The sequence below is a fragment of the Pogoniulus pusillus genome, chromosome 7 (genome assembly GCF_015220805.1).
Source record: "Pogoniulus pusillus isolate bPogPus1 chromosome 7, bPogPus1.pri, whole genome shotgun sequence".
Classification (NCBI taxonomy): Eukaryota; Metazoa; Chordata; class Aves; order Piciformes; family Lybiidae; genus Pogoniulus; species Pogoniulus pusillus.
The window spans coordinates 42,591,087-42,606,937 of NC_087270.1; the positions used below are offsets into that span (position 1 = coordinate 42,591,087).

The 15,851-nt window shown below is 49.5% G+C and overlaps 2 protein-coding genes and 1 long non-coding RNA gene across 3 annotated transcripts in view; 2 read left to right on the forward strand and 1 right to left on the reverse strand.

Annotated features, from left to right (window-relative positions):
- Positions 1-15,851, forward strand: part of LOC135177059 (cysteine-rich venom protein kaouthin-2-like) — a 216,639-nt gene that overhangs the window by 33,557 nt on the left and 167,231 nt on the right. The gene's annotated exons all lie outside the window — the stretch shown is intronic.
- On the forward strand, positions 1,500-7,767 carry LOC135177060 (cysteine-rich venom protein ophanin-like). The gene is made up of 6 exons (XM_064146731.1): positions 1,500-1,544; positions 3,186-3,276; positions 3,780-3,925; positions 4,984-5,078; positions 5,913-6,001; positions 7,037-7,767. Exons 1-6 carry the CDS (start codon positions 1,533-1,535, stop codon positions 7,162-7,164), a joined length of 561 nt encoding a protein of 186 aa, XP_064002801.1. The 5' UTR covers positions 1,500-1,532; the 3' UTR covers positions 7,165-7,767.
- LOC135177063 (uncharacterized) lies at positions 9,519-13,926 on the reverse strand. The gene is made up of 3 exons (XR_010302896.1): positions 13,888-13,926; positions 11,836-11,938; positions 9,519-9,550 (listed from the first exon to the last, which is right to left on the reverse strand). It is a non-coding gene; the product is annotated as an uncharacterized LOC135177063 (long non-coding RNA).

A 15,851-nucleotide genomic window follows, 5' to 3' on the forward strand; every position in this document is an offset into this window, starting at 1 on the left:
TATGGTTTAATGAGGAAATAGGAAGCAGGAAAGAAATAGGGACAACTGCTGACGAGTTGAGGGCTCAGTTCCCAGCACTGATGATGGACACTAAAACAGGACACTGACGTGATCCTACTGAGCAAATGAGCTAGGCAAAGGTGAAGGAGATGTTGCAAGTGCAAGGCATCTTGAATAAAGAAGCCAAGAGGGGGTTGATCTCTCTATTACAAGACCTACAGGACTTTACATGCTTATGGTCCCTGCTTCAGTGCAAGGTGGAGTTGTCTTTGTGTACAAGATGGTGGTGCCCACGCAACATTCTACACTCATGTGCCCAGTTTCAGCACGTCCACTGCTATTAGTATCAGCAGAAGACATCTTCTGTGTGGCAGGTTTGAGTTTGCAGTGGTTTAGTGTCTTGCTCACACACAAACTTTGTGTGAGAGAGATTGATAGATCTGGGGGTTTGTTTTCTGTTTTCATTTGCAGAAATGGGTGTGCTAACTACAATCATTTTCCTGGCTGCTGTGCTACACCAATCTAATGGACAGGTAGGAACATTCATCAAAGCAAAAGATGAGCACATTGTAAAGGTGTCTGACAAGGCTTAGTCTGGCCTATCTCTGGTCTAGAACCTGCCCCTAGCAAAGGAACCATCACTTCAATGGTGACTCATCTCACGACGTGTCAAAGCCTTAGTTGTGCAGATCACTGTCAGGCTCTCTCTACAAGGAGAAGAGAAAGAGGTACTTGTAGAGAATGGCTCTTCCAGTCCTGCAAGGCAGCTCAGGCTTTGTGGAATGAGGTACCTCTGCCCTTTCCAGTAAAGACAAAGAGCATGAAGATGCCTATCTTAGAATTAGATGTCTCATTTTCAGGCAGTAAGTGGAAAGAATCTTTCTCTGAAGGATATTTTAATCTGAAAACCCCAATGCAAGCACTCCAACCCTTTTTCTCTGCAAGGATTCCAGACCTGCCATTGTTATGTAAGGGACAATCTAAACCATGGATCACTTTCTTAACCCTCAGTATTTCAGAAGATGGTCTGCAAACAGTCCCAAGTTCTGCCCAGCTTCACATACTCCACAGCTAACAACTGAACAGAGCTAATGACCTTTTTGGTTTACACAAGAGGTCGTAGCCAGCTTTGAGATTTGGTTCCAGAACTAAGCTTTATCCATGTTTGATGTGCAGACATCTGAAGGTAGAATCCCTACCTACACATTTCATTTAGGGTCTTATTTCTTAATCAAAAGTGCAGTTCAGATGAAGGAAGGAAGCAAAGAAAAACCCAAAGCAGCAACTGACCTAGGAGTAGAAGAACTAATTCAAGTTGGGAATTTCCAAAATGCCATGACAAGAAGCTCAAAACTGATTTTGCTTCTTAAGCTTCTGGTACCTGGGGCCTGCACTGCCACTGTTTTCCTCATTTTCAGCATAAACTAACGTGCATTTTTTCTTCCTTTCCTCTCCTTAAGTTTCAAAACCATAAACTCATCCTTGAGGAGCACAATGAAATAAGGAGATCTGTCACTCCCTCGGCCAGTAACATGCTGAAGATGGTAAGCTCTGCCTTGCAACTAGCCTGATTCCTACAGTGAACAGAGAGAGCAGCAGAGGTGCTCTGGGATTGAGATGAAGAAAGCAGAACTTTACAGCTTTGTTTCTGTAGCCTCCATGCTCAGTTTTGCACACTTGTACAATGCAAAGGTCCCAGGATGGGCCACAGGAGCTACTCAAAATCTCTCCTAACCACAGTGTCTTTCCTTCTCTACTTAGAAAAACTGAATTGAGCAACAGGGAAACTCTTTCATGCCTGGCACTGTTTGCCCTGGTTAGCAATGATGAACACAAGCCTGCCCTAACCACGTCTCTGTATTGCTGTCACACCCATCTTAACACAGCCTGCGCAGTGAGTGACCAGTTTGGCCGTTGCAATAGGCAGCAACTGCAAGCTTGCAGGGTCCAGTGTGCAGGGATGGCTCTCAGACTGTAGCCATAGAGTCACAGAATGCTTTAGTTGGAAAAGACCTTTAAAGGTCATCATCTAGTCCAAGCAAGTTATGGGCAACACTCTGGAGTCCATGGCATAATCAGTTCCTTTAGAAGAGCAGATCAAGGGAGGTTCTCCTCCCCCTCTGCTCTGCCCTGGTGAGACCTCACCTGGTGTATTGTGTTCAGTTTTGGGCTCCACAGTTCAAGAGGGACAGGGATATACTTGAAAGAGCCCAAGGGAGGGCTACAAGGATGATGAAGGGGTTGGAGCACTGCCCTGTGAGGGAAGGCTGAGGGACCTGGGGCTTTTGGGTCCAGGTCAAGAGGAGAAGACAAACTCTTCTTAGTTGCACCCTGTGCAACCAAGGGGTAATGAGTATGAACTACAGCATGGGAAGTTCCATCTCAACGTGAGGAAGAACTTCTTTACTGTAAGGGTCGTGGAGCTCTGGAACAGGCTGCCCAGAGGGATTGTGGAGTCTTCTCTGGAGACTTCCTAGACCTGTTGGGATGCATTCTTGTGTGACCTGTGCTAGATTATATGGTTCTGCTCTGGCAGGGGGATTGGACTCAATGATCTACAGAGGTCCCTTCCAACCCCTGGCATCCTGTGAGCCTGTGATTTCCCTGAGAAGGAAAGAATAAGGAGAGCAAAGTGGAGCAAGAGCATAAGCAGCAGCACACTTCCAAATCAAACACTGTCAGAGGGACCAAGTCCTAGATCTGTGTAGCAATCTGTTTTCAGCTGAGCTCGCTTTGCCCATCACTGCTCTCATCAGACAAGTTGGGTAGTGCTTTGTGGTTACATCTGCATGGTGAGACTTGCAAGTGGTCCCCAAGTTCAAAGTGCAGCTGTGGCTATCACTTACACCTCAGCTGCACCTGGGCTGAAAATCACTCTTATACCATTTAGTGTACTGTGCCCAACAGTTAACTCAGACACAAAGGCAAAATAAAGCAACAGTATCTTATGCAATAGCTATACCCAGGAGCATCTGGGCTGAGTGACACTGCAGAATAACCTGCTCCTCTGCCTCTAAGAGCTGAAGAAATGTGGTGCCTGTGGCCCAGCACTGTGAACTGCTGGCACCGCTCCTCTACATTCTGCTGAGAGCCATGGAGGCATTCAGTACAGAGTGCTCCTTTTCTTCTCCTGGACTGCACTAACACATCTGCAACCTGAATCCCCCTTCCTTTGTGTCTTTCAGGTGTGGAGTGAGAAAGCTGCCAAGAATGCTCAGAAATGGGCAAAGAAGTGTGAGATGAGAATCAGCCCAAAAGAGATGAGGACCATTAATGGTACGTGACAAACACGGAAGCTAAGCTGATGGGTTGATGGCAATGTGTGGATTGCTCCTGTGCATGTAAATGGAAAATAAGGAGAACTTTGAATCCCTTGGAGGATATCTGTTTAGGATTGCCTTTATCAGACAAGTACTCTCCCAGACAAACTCGAGGGGTGCTGTGTACCTGTCCTATGTTTGTGCCTTTCCTGATGTGTCCACTTCTAGCTGCTGCTGGAGATGAGAGAGTGCAGTAGGTGATTGTTGGTGTCACTAAGCCCAGATATTTTGCTGTACATTTTGTAGTCACACAAGTACCTGTGCCTGAAGGCTCACCAAAACCAGAGTAACATTTCCTGCAGCTCTCACAGCATTGGGTGTACTGTCCTCTTCTTAAAAGCATAGAGCAAATGGGTTGGTATCATGGAGAGATTTTAATCAGCTATAACCCTTCTGTCTACCTCCCACTCTACAGCTTCCCTCTCTCTCCATAATAAAATAGAGCTATTTCTACTTCAGGTGCCACATGTGGTGAGAATGTATTGCTATCAGCTAACCCAAAAACATGGACTGAAGCAATTCAAGTCTGGTACAGCCAGTCCTCCAACTTTAAGTATGGCTATGGATCAACTGCCAAAAACAGCAACATTGAGAACTACACTCAGGTATGGAGAACAGAACCGCACTGCAGTGATGCACTAGGACTGCAGGAATGCCCTTCAGGGAGCTGGGAGCTGTTTGGCACCATGTAAAGAGGAAGAAGTTGTCACTGTCCTCAAATCACTGTCTAGCATTCATGCTCTGGTTCAGACAAGAATGCTGGATTAATATTCACCTAACTCACACTTCACAGAATCACGGCCTGGCAGGGGTGGGAAGGCATTGCTGAACACCATCAAGTCCAATCCACCCTGCCAGAACTGCATAATTATGAGGCAATAGAAACAGTAATTTGGAAGAGCTGGCCCAGAGGTATTGAATTTTCCCCCTACAAAATGCATTTCCCTCTGGTTCCATGCTATAGAGAGAAATATTACATTGTAGGGGGGAAAACATCCCATACCTTTAATTTAGAAACAAATATTTTCTATAGAAGGATTTACAGTGAGGGTGGTGAGACACTGGCAAAGGTTGCCCAGGGAAGCTGTGGCTGCTCCCTCCCTGGAGGTGTTCAAGGACAGGCTGGATGAGGCCTTGAGTGACCTGTTCTAGTGGGAGGTGTCTCTGCTTATGGCAGGGGGCTGAAGCTGGCTGAGCTTTGAAGTTACTTCCAACCTAAACCATTCTATGATTATCTGATTAAGAATTATCAAAACAAAACATCTACAATGAAAACATTTGCATTTCAATTGTTGTGTCCTATCAGAAACTGCAGATAAGAACACTTGGACACTGGAGGGCATGGGTATGTCCTTTCTGACAGCTAAACAGTAAATGAAAAGCTGAATAGGCAAAACTAACAAAAAAATCTTCTGATGCATGATTTGTGAGCTCTTAGACAAGAATTCAACAAGCACAGAACCACAGAGTGGTCTTGGCTGGAAGAGACCTTTGAGATTACCAAGCCCAAGCCCTACCCTGACACTGCCAGGTCACTACTAAACCATGTCCCTCAGCACCACACCTAGATGGCCTTCAGAGGTCCCTTCCTACCCAGACCTTCCATGATTCTGTGATTCTCTCTGCATGACCCTGGACTAATGTGTGGGGTTTTATTCTACAGCTCATCTGGTACAACAGTTATCAGATAGGATGTGCGGTTGCCTACTGCCCTACGAACCGCTTCAGCTACTTCTACGTTTGCCAATACTGTCCCTCGTACGTACTGCCTTTTTCACTCCTCTGCTAGCTGATGATCTGTTATCAAAAGCTCCTGCAGCCCGTGGATCAGGGCTAGGATAACATGCTTACAGTTCATTTTAGCCACTTGTAATTGTGAAAATCCAGCATGGATTACAGGATCACAGGACTGCAGGATGTTAGGGGTTGGGAGGGACCCAAGGAGATCATTGAGTCCAACCCCCCTGCCAGAGCAGGACACAGATCACGACTTTGGTTTCAACACCAGGTTACATAGTATAGGGTTGGTTTTTTCCCATACTGTTACAGATATTAGTGAAATTTTAGCATGTCAACAAAGAAAGGTCTATCTCAGCCAGAATCAGGCATCACCCACAAACCTCCCTATAGCTCTGACCACAAATGAGAGACTCAGATGCAGAGTGGAGGCCAACAGAGAAGGAATATTGACGGAGATAGCGCACACGCTCGAGACAGCTGCACGCCAGAAGGCATCCCGTGAGGTTAGTTCCTCATGAGCCACAGTCACCCGACAGCCATCAGAAGAGCGCTGCTAGGAAGCACACTGCATTCAGATACTTGCAATTAATGATGTTCTGTAAGTGCAGACAAGCAGTTGAATTTTCTTGCCTAGACCTTATTGCCCCTTTTGTTTACAATTAAAGTTCCTCTGTTCGGTTACTGTCTCTGTGCTCCATCAACATCTGAAACTAAAACAGGGCTTTCTATGTAAATATTTCCATTCAGAAACCTCCTGATTGCCTTTTATTGTGATCAGGAACACAAGGCCCTCTCAAAGGCTTAGAGCTGCACATTGATCTTTCACGGGGTTGTCTTTCTTTCACATTTCAGAGGAAATAATGCAATGCAAATAGCTACACCTTACAAAAGTGGACCAAAATGTGGAGACTGTCCTGGTCACTGCGAGAGAGGGCTGTGCAGTAAGTGGTTGTATTCTCCTCCTTGCAACACATTCAGATAATAATGTTGTTCCTTTGCAGTATTTTGTTCTTGCACTGTTCCTTCTTGCTAATCTGGACAGCAGGTCCTAGACCCAGCCCTTTCGTCTCCAGCAGAAGTAACAGTGCTTGAATAGCCCAGCAGAAGAGGCACAAAGCTGAGAGGGGGCTGGACCATTCGGTCTCTTCCAGCCTCGAGCATCCTGGTACAGCAGGTGCATTGTGTTGCTGCTGAGCAAGGGGTGCATTATCACACTGTCAATCTTCTGCTGCCCTCTCCTGGAGCTGTCAGCACAAACTTCTACAGCTATGCAGGATCAGACAAAGTTTGGGATTGGCAGAGAGCTTTAAATGTCGTCCAGTCCAGCTCCTCAGCAGTGAGCAGAGACATCTTTAACCAGATCAGGCTGCTCAGAACCCTGTCTGACCTCACCTGCAATGCCTCTCTGGGTATCCTGTGCCAGGGCCTCAGCCACCTCACTGTGAAAAAACTTCTTCCTTATCCCAAAGCTGAATCTCCCCTCTCTTAGTAGACCACCACCCCCTGCCCTGTCACAAAAAGCCCTGCTAAAAAACACTGTCCCTATCTTTCTTATGGCCCCTCCTTTACGTACTGAAAGACTGCAATAAGGTCTCCCCAGAGCCTTCTCTTCTCCAGGCTGAACAACCCCAAGCCAATATCTAAGGACACCAACAGGTTGTCAGGCTTCACAGTTACCTCTGTACATGGAGCTCTGCACCGGTCCCTGGGTTCTGCAGATGGAATAAACCAAAGCACACAGCTGGAGAGCTGTAAAACACCTCCTTCCTTCCTTCCTTCCTTCCTTCCTTCCTTCCTTCCTTCCTTCCTTCGCTCCCTTCTCTCCAACCTCCAAGTAACTTTGACAACAGAGCAAAGTGCTGAGACTGTATAGAGGCAAAAAAAGTGGATTTGCTTGGAAATGCAGAACTGGCAGACCAAGACTTGGGTTTCAATTAATATTTCCTTGCTTTGTTTCTCTCTTTCTTGTCTTTTAGCCAACCCCTGCAAGTACCAAGACCAGTATGCAAACTGCAATAACATGAAGGACTTGTTTGGCTGCAGCTACTCACTGGTGAAGGACAAGTGTCGTGCTACTTGTAAATGCACTACTCAGATCATCTAAAGTCCTGTCCTAGTGGATGCTATCCTGCCTGCTGTGAGACTCACTTGCTAGGGATGAGCAGGACTCCCTGTGAAGTGTACTGAATCTCAGTGCATGGGCTCAGGTTCACCTACGGGTAACAGTCGTTTCTGAAATCTCACCATCGCTTCAGTCCTAACCAAGGCTGGCAGCTCACAAAAACCTCTGAGGTTACTTTAGGCTCTGCAGAAATCATGCCTGAATCTATCAGCATTACTTTGTGGCTTTCCTTGCAGTGGATCTTCCACCGATTCCTCTCTTCTTGAATGGGGAACACATTTTAAGCGCTTTGGCCTTTTTGCAGAACAGCTTCAATGCCACTTAACTTTCTTCTGTTACTTTTTCTGTGCTCATCAGCACACTGCATTCCTGTTAAATAAATACATGAGCTACCACTGGTTCACAAACAGACCTCTTCACTGAAGTTATTGAGAAGCCTTTCTTTTTCATTTGGAAGATTCCTTAGGAATGTTTCCAGGCTCTTTCATGCTTTGTGTGAGTGGGGATGAGCCAGGAAAAGAAAGACAAAGCAAAAAGTGATGTTTTTTTCCCCTGGATGGCCAAAATAAAAAGCACACACTGAATCTGCCAACTTGTATCTGTGTCCTAAGTGCAGAGGTTCTAACAGATCTGCGTATGCAGGGGACAGATGATTGGGTTTCATTTGTCCTCAGGCACCAACAGTGGAGAAAGAAGAAGCTTTTAAAAAGCATTTATATTATATTATATTATATTATATTATATTATATATATAATAGAATTATACTTGAATCTCCCTGCCATGGGAAGGGAGTTTCAGCCCCCCTGCCATGGCAGGGACACCTCTCAACTAGACTTGTCTGCTCAAGACCTCATCCAACCTGGCCTTCACATCCCCAGGGCAGAGGCTGTCATAACCTCCCTGGGCAGCCTATTCCAGAGTCTCACCACCCCCGTACAGGATGCATTAGAGTCTCCTACCAGACCTCCAGCTGCTCCGCAGGATGAGGCTTCGAATGAAACACACCAGCTCCGAGCAGGACCGATGCCACTTACCCGCTACCCTTCCCCCTGCAGAGCGGCAGGAATCCTCTCCGGCGTGGGCTGCAATTCAGGCCATGACCACAAGAGGGCGAGCCACGGCCGGCTCCGGCTGCATCCGCTCCTCGGGTGCCGCCCGTGCGCACGGCCCCTCCTTGCCCTGGAGAGTGCGGGTCTGGCCCGACCCTCACCCGAGCCAGCTCCTCGCTTGCGCAGAACTGTTTGGCGAGCACTGGAGGAAGCAACACTCGCTACACATGGAAGCAGTTTGGTAACAGTTTCTTCCCTTCTGTTGTTTCATCCTGCCGCAGTTGGCCAAATCACTACCATATTAAAGCAATTTACACCAGCAAATTAAGGCAATTTCTGGCTTCCAGGGCATCGCTGACTAATTCTGCTGGCCTTAACTCTACACCTGCCTCAAGCCCAGTTTCAATATCAGAACTCTGTGCCACTATGAGCTTGGAGCCAGGTGGGGTTGAGCTCTTCTGCCAGGCAAGCAGCAACAGAAGGGGACACAGCCTCAAGCTGTGCCAGGGCAGGTCTAGGCTGGATGTTAGGAGGAAGTTGTTAGCAGAGAGAGTGATTGGCATTGGAATGGGCTGCCCAGGGAGGTGATGGAGTTGCCATCCCTGGAGGTGTTGAAGCCAAGCCTGGCTGGGGCACTTAGTGCCATGGTCTGGTTGGTTGGACAGGGCTGGCTGCTAGGTTGGACTGGCTGAGCTTGGAGCTCTCTTCCAGTCTGCTTGATTCTATTATTCTATTCAAGGCTTCTACAACCACAGCAGTACCTGCAAGAAGCATACTTCAAGCCAAAGCTGGGTGAAAACTTCCTGAGAAACCTATGTGTTGCTCTGAAACTGCTATGCTATGAACCCCACTGCTCCTACGGGAGGGTTCAGAACTTTGGCAAAACAATTAGGTGTTTCCTGGAATATTTTCCAAGGTTTGATTTCTGCCTCCAGCCAAGGAGATGGCTGCAAACACTTTCACTCTCCTCTCTCTCTCCTAACCAACGAATTACTTTAAGATAAGAGGTTTCTGGGAGCTCTCTCCCCAGTGAGATTACTTTAGCACTCTGGATATCCAGCTCTGCTGTTTGAGTAAGGCAGCAGCAGGAGCTGGAAGAGGTGTCCTGCATCATGAAGTGCCACCCTGGAGTGTCCTGTGTCCTGCTGAGTTACTGCAGGGTATCCAGGCATTAAATTTTCATAAGGGATCTCTAAAGATTCTGCACCCCTGTTTACAAGGAATAGAAGAAACACCAGCTGAGATGCAATGTTACCTCCATGACACCTTTCCTTATGCAGAGTAGAGCTTGAGTTGTTCCTCCTGGTTGTTCATGTCCCTGGAAAGAATGAAATGCTGCCAAATATGAGTTTCCCTTACAAAGATGAAGTAAAGGCAGATGAAGTATGTCAAAGAGTGATGAAGTAAAAGGCAGATGAAGCATGTCAAACAATGCTTTTCTTCAGCAAATCTGGGGAGCAGGGTGGGCAGTGGCTGACACCCTGCCAGCCTGTGCAGCCATCCATCAGGATCTGGCAGGCTGGAGTGATGGATGAAGGCTGACCACATGAAGCTCAGGAAGGACAAGCGCAGGGTCCTGCATGTGGGGAAGAATAACAGCAGGCACCAGTACAAGTGTCCTGCTGGAAAGCAGCTCCATGGAGAAAGCCCTTGGAGTGCTGGTGGGCAGCAAGTCCTACATGGGCCAGCAATCTGCCCATGTGGCCAAGAGAGCCATTGGCATCCTGGGGGGCATCAGGAAAAGTGTGGCCAGCAGGGCTAAGAAAGTTCTTCTCCCTCTCTACTCTGCTCTACTGAGACCACACCTGCAATATTGTGCCCAGTTCTGGGCTCCCCAGTTCAAGAGGGACAGAGACCTGCTGGAGAGAGTCCAGTGCAGAGCCACGAGGCTGACTGGGGACCTGAGCATCTCCCCTGTGGAGAGAGACTGAGAGCCCTGGGGCTGTTCAGTCTGGAGAGGAGAAGGCTGAGAGGAGATCTGATCCATGTGTGCAAATATCTGAGGGGTGGGGGTCAAGGGGCTGGGGCCAAGCTCTTTTTGGTGGTCAGCAGCAATAAGACAAGGAGCAGAAGCTGCAAACTGGGAAGGTTTCAGCTCAACACGAGGAGAAACTTCTTTACAGTGAGCACTGCAGCAGGCTGCCCAGAGAGGTTGTGGAGTGTCCTCCTCTGGAGACTTTTCCAACCTGCCTGGGTGCATTCCTGTGCAGACTGCCCTGGGTGATGGGCTCGATCTCTGGAGGTCCCTTTCAACCTCTAATGTTACGTGGTTCTGTGGTTCTGTGACTCATTGTCTGAGAGTAGAGAACCATGAAATGTTTTGGTTGGAAGGCACTTCAGGATCACTTGTTTCCAACCTGCCTGCCATGGACAGGGACACACAAACTTATTTTTCAGACTGGCTCCCTGGGGATGTTTGCTTTGTCCATTAGCATATTCTTTTTGGTGTGTGCTGAAGCTACACCTAGAGAATTGTGCTCATTTTCAGGTGCACTTCTGGAAGCAAGTAGTAACACAGTAATTTCTCACAATTCCTGTCCTGGTTGCAGAGCATACTCCCAAGTGCTCATGTGCTGGGAGATGATAACAGCAACTGTGCTGTGAGTCTAAAACTTATCTATGGCGAATGATGTAAGAGCTCTTCAGCACTTAACTTACACAACAAGCACTTTGGACATGACATTTGAGCAGAGGTTATGAAGCAACTTTACCGGTCTTAGAGCTTGTGAAGAAAGAGTAATTTTGATACATACAACTCCAGGCTGGGTGGGGAATGGCTGAGAGCAGCCCTGAGGAACAGGCCCTGGGGGTCTGGGCTGGTGAAAAGACCAACAGGAGCCAGCAGTGTGAGTGCAGCCAGACACAACCCTGTGCTGGGCTGCAGCCAGAGCAGTGTGGGCAGCAGGGCAAGGGAGGGGATTCTGCCCCTTGGCTCTGCTCTCCTCAGACCCCACCTGCAGTCCTGTCTGCAGTTCTGGAGCCCCCAGCACAAGCAGCACATGGAAGTGTTGGAGCCAGTGCAGAGTAGGCCACCAAGATGCTGAGAGGGCTGCAGCAGCTCTGCTGCGAGCACAGGCTGAGAGAGTTGGGGCTCTGCAGGCTGGAGAGGAGAAGGCTTCCAGGAGACCTTGCAGTGGCCTTGCAGGATCTGAAGGGGGCTGCAGGAGGGCTGGGGAGGGACTATTGACAAGGTCTGGGAATGACAGGAGGAGGAGGAATGGGTTTGAAGTGGCAGAGGGGAGACTGAAAATGGATGTTGGGCAGAAGTTGTTTGCAGTGAGGGTGGTGAGACACTGGCACAGGTTGCCCAGGGAGGCTGTGGCTGCTCCCTCCCTGGAGGTGTTCAAGGCCAGGTTGGATGAGGCCTTGAGTGACCTGTTCCAGTGGGAGGTGTCCCTGGCTGTGGCAGGGGCTTGGAGCTGGATGATCCTTGAGGTCCCTTCCAACCTAAACCATTCTGTGATTCTGTGACACCTGAAATGCATCCACAGCAGTAGTCTCATTATCTAACCTGACTCTCTCAGAATCAGCCTCTGAGTTAAGCAAAATGCAAGATTTTTCACTTTCAGTGTCATAAAGTAGTATTGGGAGTTTTGGCCCTACCTGTTCCCTATTTTTATCCATCTGGGTGATCTTGGAGGTTGATTCTATGCTAGAGAGAATAACTCTTCCATGAACCTTTTCTCACATCCTTCACGTCTCACACCTGCAATGACAACAGTTTGGACAGTCAGAGCCAGGACCTGACAGAGAGTGGAAAGCAGGAGGACATGCCATTAGACGTGTGGGTTGTCAGAACGTGCAGCCAGTGCCCACGAAACAAGACCGCAGCAAGGCTAAGCCAGGCCAAGCGGCAAAGGGCCAGCAGAGCAGGGACAGGACGGGGACGTTCCCCACCCCTGAGCAGCTCTCAGCTGCCAAAACGTGAACTCCTCTAAGTGCCAGAGATCAGCTGTGACAAACTTCCTACTGAGGAGCCACCTGACAGCGACTATCTGTGCTCCAGGCTGCAAGCAGACATTTAACCTCAGTGCTTCAGCGGCAGGGACTGCCTGCCCGAGATAAAGCGGCGCGGGCAGGGCAGGGCAGGGCAGGGCAGGGCAGGGCAGGGCAGGGCAGGGCAGGGCAGGCTGAGTAGTGAGCGCTGAGCAGAAGCCGTGGCGCACCCGGGCCTCTTACTTGCAGCATCGCCTTTGGCAGCCACACCTCCAGGGCACTTCTATCTCAGTTTAAGCACAGGTCAAGGGCACGCAGGGCACCAGGAGATACAAGTGAGGAAATGGTTCTCCCTCTGCGCTCCCCCCGGCGGTGTCTGAAGGCTCCTGGGCTGGTCGCTGGGCTCACTTATCTGCCCCTAGGTCTGTGCCATGCAGCCACAGGACCCAGCCCTAGGGCCAACAAGGGCATTCTGGCAGCCACATGAAGAACATGTCGTAAGGAAAGGCAATTTTCAGCCAAGGTGAGGTAAGAGGTTGGCATGGAATGCTCTCACATGCACTAGGGATCAGTGCTGGACCCAGGCCTGCTCAGTGTCTCCATTGGTGATCTGGAGCAGGGGACTGAGTCCAGCATCAGTCAGTTTGCAGATGACACCAAGCTAGGAGCAGCTGTGGAGCTGTTAGAGGGTAGGAGAGCCCTGCAGAGGGACCTGGCCAGGCTGGGCAGATGGGCACAGTCCAATGCCAGGAGTTTTAACAAGGCCAAGTGCAGGGTTCTGCACTTTGGCCACAACAACCCCAAGCAGCACTACAGGCTGGGGACAGAGTGGCTGAGAGCAGCCAGGCAGAGAGGGAGCTGGGGGTGCTGGGAGAGAGGAGCTGAAGATGAGGCAGCAGTGCCCAGGTGGAAGGCTGCTCTTAGGTCTCCCTGGAGCCTCCTCTTCTCCAGGCTGAACACCCCCAGCTCCCTCAGCCTGTCCTCATAGCAGAGGTGCTCCAACCCCCTGCTCATTTTCATTGGCCCTCCTCTGGCCCTGCTCCATCAGGCCCATGTCCTTGCTGTACTGAAGGTTCCAGAGCTGGATGCAGTACCCCAGATGAGGTCTCACCAGAGCAGAGTGGCAGAATCACCTCTCTGGATCTGCTGGTAATGCAGGATGTGATTTTCCTCCTGGGCTGCAAGTTCACACTGTCTGTTCATGTCCAGCTTCTCATCCATCAGCACCCCAAGTCCTTTCCTACGGGGCTGCTCTCTATCACCTCATCCCCAGCCTGTACTTGCAGTGAGGACTGTTCACCAGACCTAATGCTATCTGAGTTGATATTGGTGAGAGTTTGCTTGGAACTCTGTATACAGCTCCAGCCATCTGTCATCAAGTGAGATGCAATTAAGCCCTAAAAGAAGAGACACTAACATATGGAGGAGAGCAGCCATTCTGCAGCACCAAAGCAAGCCAGAGCATCCCCTTGGTTAGGTGAAAGGGAGCATGATTGCTCTCTGCAGAGGGCAGAAGGGTTAGGCAAAAGGAAGAGCTGCTGAAGCTGTCAGCTGTTTTTCTCAGAGGAACAAGGTGCATGCACTGTTTGAATCAACTGAGAGAAGGAATTCATTTCTAAGCATTCAAACTGGAAGGGCAGCAGCAGCCCTCCAGCTGAACGAGGGACAAATTCTGCACAGGCAGCACAACACTGAGGGAAGGGATGCTGTGATAACTACCTACAATGCCAGGAAGAGTCCCCAGCGACCTTCACATCCCTAAAGAGACAAGTGCTGAGTGAGGGAAGAGGTTCAAAACATCAGTCACAATAAATAATGTGTTGGGAGCAGCCATCAGGCTGCAGCATTGGTTGGAGCAGCTCAGTGCTCACAAGGAAATCAGCTTCTACATGGGAGAGAGGAGACAACAGAGCAAAGAAGCACTGCATAAAGGCCAGCAGGGAGAAGTAAAGTAAGCAGTAGATCGTAGGATCACAGAACCACAGAATGGTTTAGGTTGGAAGGGACCTGAAAGCTCAGCCAGTTCCAACCCCAGCATAGGCAGGGACACCTCCCACTAGAACAGCTCACTCAAGGCCTCATACAACCTGATCCTGAACACCTCCAGGGAGGTTGTGAACTTTGATCACATTCTGTACTTCTGTGCTCCACAACCTCCCTGGGCAACCTGTGCCAGTCTCCCACTACTCTCACTGCAAACAACTTCTGCCTAACATCCACTTTCAATCTCCCCTCTGCCACTTCAAACCCATTCCTCCTCATCCTGTCATTCCCAGACCTTGTCAGCAGTCCCTCCCCAGCCCTCCTGCAGCCCCCTGCAGATCCCAAGGCCTCCTGGAAGCCTTCTCTTCTCCAGGCTGCAGAGCCCCAACTCTCTCAGCCTGTCCTCAGAGCAGAGCTGCTGCAGCCCTCTCAGCATCTTGGTGGCCTCCTCTGGCTCCAACACTTCCATGTGCTGGGGGCTCCAGAACTGCACCCAGGACTGATGAAGCATGAAATAAGAGAGAGACCATCCAAATATGTAGACATTTTGTTGGATAGGCAAAGATGGCCAGAAATATGACTGACCATCCAATGATTTAATGTCAGAGGAGGTTTTAGGGCACTAAAGATACTCCATTAACTTTAACAACCCTGACCACCTTCCCTTCAAGCCTCTCCCACCACCTGCCCATAGCCCTGGGACTCCCACTTTGGCTCAGTCTGTCTCATCTCAGTGTATCTGTCTCTACTCCTGTTTTTGTGCTTCACCTCCTCACTGAGCCTTGGCCCATTCCTTATGTAATCAGTAATCATAAGGTTGTGCATTCTGAAACACAACAACCACCCAGGCCATTTGGGTGAATGTGGGCAGCAGGGCAAGGGAAGTGATCCTGCCCCTCTGTGCCACACTGCTGAGACCCCACCTGGAGTACTGCATCGAGCGCTGGAGCCCCTGGGACAAGAGGGATAAGGATATGCTGGAAAGTGTCCAGAGAGGGCTGGAGCTGCTCTGCTGTGAGGAAAGACAGAGGGAGTTGGGGCTGTGCAGCCTGGAGGTGACCTTATTGTGGCCTTGCAGTATCTTAAGTGGGCTACAAAAAAAATGGGGAAGGACTTTATAGGCTGTGAGGGACTGGGGGGAGCGGAGCAAAGCTGGAAATGGGGAGATTCAGACTGGATGGTAGGATGAAGTTCTTCAGCATGAGGGTGGTGAGAGCCTGGAAGGGGTTGCCCAGGGCGGTGGTGAAAGCCTCATCCCTGGAGGTGTTTCAGGTCAGGCTGGATGAGGCTGTGGCCAGCCTGATCTAGTGTGAGGTGTCCCTGCCCAGAGGGCAGAGGGTTTGGAACTGGATGATCCTTGTGGTCCCTTCCCACCCTGACTGATTCTATGATTCTATGATATTACTGGCCATAATGTGTCACAAAGCAAGGGCCTTTGATTACACCAGTAGCCTCACACTAAGACAACTAAACAGTAACTGGCCAGTGGATCTAGCTAGGCAGATCACTTACCAAATGACTATAAAAGACTTTCACCCAGTCCTACACGAGTGCTTTGTTGTGGTTAAGAATCACAGAATTCACCAGGTTGGAAAAGACCTCTAAGACTGAGTCCAACCTAACACCTAACACCTACCCCATGGCACGAAGTGCCTCATGCAGCCTCCTCTTAAACACCTCCAGGGATGGGGACTCCACCA